General features: G+C 54.6%; 1 protein-coding gene across 3 annotated transcripts in view; it reads left to right on the top strand.

Moving 5' to 3' along the window:
- The window catches only part of CPD (carboxypeptidase D), a 24774-nt gene extending 21187 nt beyond the window's left edge, over nucleotides 1–3587 (top strand). For 2 of the 3 annotated variants that reach the window (XM_025192327.1, XM_025192326.1), the window contains exons 16-21: nucleotides 654–749; nucleotides 834–898; nucleotides 1040–1171; nucleotides 1629–1814; nucleotides 2194–2293; nucleotides 2982–3587. In XM_025192327.1, the coding sequence (XP_025048112.1) occupies nucleotides 654–749; nucleotides 834–898; nucleotides 1040–1171; nucleotides 1629–1814; nucleotides 2194–2293; nucleotides 2982–3208 (806 nt within the window). In that variant the 3' untranslated portion in view covers nucleotides 3209–3587. The remainder of the gene's footprint in view (nucleotides 1–653; nucleotides 750–833; nucleotides 899–1039; nucleotides 1172–1628; nucleotides 1815–2193; nucleotides 2294–2981) is intronic. The other variant, XM_025192328.1, reaches the window with a different exon arrangement.
- The last annotated feature ends 2203 nt before the right edge of the window (nucleotides 3588–5790 follow it).

Below are 5790 nucleotides of genomic sequence, written 5' to 3'. Positions count from 1 at the left end.
GCTGAATGGGGGTGAATGGACAAATAGGAAACAGTCTGGCTCACAATTATGACCCTCTTATGTGGTAGTGTGGGTGTGAGCTCACTATCATGAGAGTGTGAGCTCACAGCACACTAGCTCCCCTGCACTGAATGCCTGTGTGAATGCTCTCACCTCCCTGGTGAACGAGGTGGTCACCCTTTAATGAACTGGCTTGTTCTTGTCACCATTGTCCCCTAGTGTCGGTTCTTTTGTCTTCCCCATGTTTACCCCAGTCCATTTGCATAAAGAATCGGATCCCGTCATAAGGGGCCACGTCAACTTCTCTCTGATATGCGAGCACTCTTTTTTTGCGGGTCTCTTTAAAGGAAAAATGAAGCAAATGGCTCTTTTGCAAGCTTCAGCGGGGGCAAAGTTTAAGTAGGTGCTTTCATAGGAGACTGAGTTAGTAAGTTGTCATTGGCAGCCCCTCCATACAAGGATGAGAGTTTTCCAGTAACTGGGAAGACTTGATGGCAATCCAGTGCTGTCGGCCCTGCTGCCTTTATCTGGGAACTGAAGCTGTTTGTGGCTCCAGCTGGAGTTGTGGGGATACAGCAAGAAGCTGCTCTGAATTTCTCAAGACTGAGTTAACTAACCACTCTCCTCCTAACCTTCTGCCTCTCTCCCCTCAGTGGAGAACAAAGAAACTCTGCAGCATCTGGCATCTCTGTATGCCAGCAACCATCCCTCAATGCATCTGGGTCAGCCGGGCTGCCCAAATAAGTCAGGTACGTGCATGTGAGGCCTGGGCAGAGCTTTTTTGCACCAGTCTGCTCCTTGCAGTTGCACCTCATTCGTGTCTGTCTTTGCAGATGAGAACATTCCCGGGGGTGTGATTCGTGGGGCAGAATGGCACAGTCACCTGGGCAGCATGAAGGTATTATTGCATAGTGAGACTCCGAAGCCATGCAGAGGCTGCTTAAAGCTCCTGTAAAAGGAGCAAATGGTTACCTCCTTGTCTGTGAGTTTCCTGTACATACCCCACCGTGTGTCACACCCCTCTCCTCTGGCTTTTTAGGATTTCAGCGTGACGTTTGGTCACTGCCCTGAGATCACAGTTTATACCAGCTGCTGCTACTTCCCCAGCGCCGGACAGCTTCCATCCTTGTGGGCAGAGAACAAGAAATCTCTTCTTAGCATGCTTGTTGAGGTGAGAGGGGTAATTTAAGGAGAACTTCCATTGCAGATGTGTGTGGGCATATTTATTTGGAGGCTGGACATATGTTTGGCTGGGGTGATATGACCCCAGCACCTGTTCCTGCCCGGGACAGGGGGTCAGACCTGATGATCTGTTTAGGTCCCTAAGCACTATGATACTATACCCCCCGTGTCTTTCCTTTGCTGCAGAAGTACCTACTGCCCTGGGCAGATTGCAGAGTAAGAGTTGATGTAGGAAGTAAGTGCAGTGTACCAGCAGGATTGTGACCTGATCTCAAGCTGTGGTTTGCCTTTGAGTAGAGGCTGTTCCTCCTTGAGTTGTGCACTGTGACTTGTTAGGTGTGCCAGGAGCAGACGGGGGTTCTCTCCCAAGGCCTGATATGCTGACATTAGGATTTTTGTCCTCTCGCCGTGGCGGGACAATAAATGCTTGGAGTGCTTGATTTCAGGTTCACAAGGGAGTTCACGGCTTTGTCCGTGACAAGAGCGGGAAGCCGGTGTCCAAAGCGATCATTGTGCTCAACGAAGGTGTGAAGCTCTACACGAAGGAGGGTGGCTATTTCCATGTGCTGCTGGCCCCAGGTTCCCATAACATCAATGCTATCGCGGAAGGGTACCAACAGCAGCACGTACAGGTAAGCACTTGCCTGGGTCGAAGAAGCTCTGCTCCCCTGTTGTGTGAAGCGCTCGTGGGCAGACTAGCTTCCAGGAGCCTGGGTCTGTCTGCACCAAGCCTTTGGCTCCTCAGGTGCATCTCAGCTCATTACCTGCTGAGCAGTTGTGCTTTTCATCCAAGCCTAGATCTGGTTAGACTTCCCACCTCAAGTGATGGGTGGAAGATCACTTCCCACCACACCTTCAGGGTATATTTCTGTGGTGTGATTTCCCTCCATGTCCCCCTGTCATTGGTATCCACGTGCTTTTGTCCTGGTCACCAGCGAGTGGTTTAACTCCTACTTGGACACAGACAGAAGCACAAGAGCTCTCACACTGCTGTGGCCTGTGTCTTTCCAGGTGTTGGTGCGCCATGATGTACCCAGCTCCGTGTTCATTGTGTTTGACATGGATAACAGAATATTTGGCCTCCCGAGGGAGCTCGTCGTAACTGTAGCAGGTAAAGTGAGATGTTCTTTTCTGGACTTTGGGCCTGAGCATATTCGGGAGGTAAGGCCCAGCTCTCCTCCCAGAAACACTCTTCTCCCCTCACCCTAAAGGCATTCTAAGGCCTTGGGCCATGCTCCTGTCCTTTATTCTAAGTACATGTGATGTATTCATGCTGGATTATTGCACGACTGCTGGCTTATTGCACGACAGTTTGATCTGCTAATACTGCATCTGCAGCCAAGAAGCAGGTGCCCCTGAAGACTTCTGCAGGAATTGTCAGGCTTTCCTTGAACCAGCGACTAAGCTGGAAGGTGATGAGACATGTGGGTGGGAAGAGCAGCTTCTGAGTTAGGCTGGCATTCCCCATGCCAGGTCTCCTTCAATGCTGCATGCACCGAGTGGGTGTTAAGGGGTCAGGGATGTCGGCGCCATCTCCTGTACAGATCAAGGTTCCTGTCTTGAGAGGTGCCTGGTAAACCGGTTCTTAGATACACAAATCCTGAATCTAAAGCTACTGCATAGCTGGATCTTTGCTCAGGGAGGACCTCGGGAACAGCTGGGTGAGGAAAGCAGCTACAGTTCTCTGCTCTTGGGCAACAGCTTGCGCTGTATGTGATTGGAGTGGCCTGGAAGCCTTCAGTGGGGGGAGGGACGTGTGCTGCATAGCGCTGATGTGGGTGTCTTCTGTTTTTTGGCAGGTGCCACCATGTCGGCTCTGGTCCTCACAGCCTGCATCATATGGTGCGTCTGTTCCATCAAGTCCAACAGGCACAAGGACGGCTTCCACCGCCTACGGCAGCACCATGATGACTACGAGGATGAGATTCGCATGATGTCTACTGGCTCAAAGAAATCCCTCCTGAGCCACGAATTCCAGGATGAAACAGACACTGAAGAGGAAACACTGTACTCTAGCAAACACTGATACCGGCCGAGAGGGAAGGAGACTCGCTATGGACAGACCTGGCAGTGGGGGCAACTCTTGTCATTCAGAGACCTGAGCTGTTAGCTGGCAGAACGTGTAATCTCCAGAGACTTGTGGGGCTGTTTGCAACCTCCTGTGTGCCTCTGTTCCCTTCCTACTCATGCACACGTCAGTGGGTGCCAGGCCCTGTCCTGCCTGTGACACTGCTGGGTTTTAGGTTCAGGTTTGGCGTTCCACGTAACAAAAGCACTTGAGAAGTAATTTACCAGTGTGTGTGGTGGCATCAGGACTTCTGAACAGCTCCCTTGCCTGGTGGGGAGATGCACTGGTGCCTGGCGGGTTCTGTAGTTGCAAAGCTTCAAAGCTGTTTTTCTACTTATCTTGGTTTTTCACTCTGTGTACTGTATCTTGGGAAGCCTGGTGCAGACTTGGATCTCACCGGAGCTGCTGGTGAGGGATGTGTGGCTGCGGCCTGGATTTGGCTTTGGCTGCTTCACCCTTTCCCACTGGCCTGCTCTGCTTTCCATGGAACGCCGTGGGGGTGGGGGGGGGTAGGAGAGAGCCCAACTGCAAACTACTATGAGATCACGCCTGTGCTGGAAACCGAGGGCGATTAAGCTGGGGTCCGGACATGAGCTCTGTGTGAAGGGGGGAGAAAACATAGTGGAAGCTAATGCTGGAGCTGCAGGGAGGTAGCTGTGCAGCTCTGCCATTCTCTAGTCAATCCCACCTCTCCTCCCCACACTCCAGTCTTTCATTTGAGTCCCATCATGCAGCTAGCTTGTTACTTTCCACCGGCCTTCACAGCCTTGTTAGCAATGTGCTAGTCGCCTGCTGCGGGAGTAACTGGGAGCCTCTCTCCATGCAGGTGGGCATGGCAGGCTGCTGTGAATCCGAGTCAGCTTTATTCCAGTCGGCCACTGCGAGGCATACCCTTGGCCTGGTTCCCCCCCGCCCCCCGGGAGACAGAACTCATGTCCTGCTGCAGTGGAGATCTTGGCATGACTCGCCCTCAGCCTCCAGCGCCTGCAATGTGTAGGCCTCTTTCCTGTGCCCGTCCAACGCAGAACACCCAGCACAGGCATCTCTGCTTCTACCCTGAGCCCTGATGTTTCTAGGCATACAGCCAGTGTGAGGGGCAGCACACAAGGAGGTTTTCCTAACTACTCCTTGCTGCGCTGTGAAGGGATGGGGGGGGGTTGAAGAGGGGCCAAACATGGGCTAGTGACTTGTGTGGGGCAAACCAGCTTTGTTCTTGACTGCACCTCACATGTGGTTTCAACAGGAGCTGCTCTCTGCAAGCAACGCTTCTGCTTCTCAGTATGGCTGGGTCTGCTCTTTGCCACGGGTTAGACGGTGTGCCTAGACCAGCTGGCCCCCTCCCCAGTGCTTGGTGTCTGAGGTCTTTGTACCTCCTTTGAGCATCCCTGCTCTCCGGGGAGGCTGATGCTGCTCATCTCCGTCATGCTTGCAGTAACTGGGTCGGGCTCTCGCATGACACGAGATGCTGCTGCCAAGAGGGAAGAAAAGGAGCACGAACATTGCAAGAGCCAGGGAGTGGCTTCTAAGGTGGAGGCTAGGTCCTCCAGTCTCTGCCACGCTGCCTCCCTGCCCTGGCTGTCCCTGCTGCTTTGCTGCCCTTGTGCACGTGCCCTGCAGGGCCCTGCCATGTGAAGAGTTGCCAGCTGGTGCTGAGAACCTGACTTCTGCCAAAGGGCTAGAGTAGGGGTGGTAAAGCAGTGCCCACTTCTTCCTGCCTGGGCCCACAGTGCATCCACACGCTAATGAGCATGGTGTAGAGAGCAGCAGCTTCTGCTCCTCCTGTCCCGGTGGGTACATAGGGCAGAGCTGGAGCAAAGGCAGCCTGCATGCAGGGACCTGGCCGTTGCTTTTGGAGCAGAGGGGAGAGCAGGGGTGTGTCCTGCGGGAGCTGTACCCCGCTGCTGGTATCCCAGCTCTTCTCCTCGCCCTGGGTCTTGGCAGCATGATGCCTCCATTTCACAGGGCTCCCATGCAGGCTTCACTAGAGACCCTCCCCTGGGAAGAACAGAGCCCCCGGTGCTGGGGACTGATGCACAGCTCCTAGCCATGGGCCTGGCTGAGTAGGAGTCCTGGGAGCTGCATTTTTCTGGGGGAAGAGGGCAGCTTCCTCTTAACACGCAAGGGCTCCTGCTTGATCCTGCAGGGACGCTCCCCAGCGGGAGGATTTATGGTCCCAGGCCTCGTCCGTGCTGGAACGTGCCTCCTGCATCATTTTCCCTCCGCGTGAAACCAGCGCTTTGCAGATGAAGAGAGCGGGTGACGCTTTGAACGCACCTTCCCGCTTGCAGCTGGTGCGCAAGGACCCGGGAGCTCCGGGTCGGTCTCTTCCCGCCGCCCTACGGCTCTGCAGGGTTAAAAGAGCTCCTTTCATTGCCTCTTCTCCCACTTGCTACAACCGCGCGCCGGCTCCGGCGTCCTTGCAGCGCCGAGGGTGGGTCTCGGGCCTGCGCCCCGGGCTGCGCTGTCGGCGTTCGCGGGCCCGCAGCAGGCCGTCGCCCCGCCTGAACCCCGGGCTCTCCGCCCCGTCCTTCAACCAGAAC

This window comes from Alligator sinensis, unplaced genomic scaffold (assembly GCF_000455745.1).
Source record: "Alligator sinensis unplaced genomic scaffold, ASM45574v1 scaffold1642_1, whole genome shotgun sequence".
Classification (NCBI taxonomy): Eukaryota; Metazoa; Chordata; order Crocodylia; family Alligatoridae; genus Alligator; species Alligator sinensis.
Note: the sequence above shows the minus strand (reverse complement) of the source record. Positions and strands in the feature narration are given on the sequence as shown.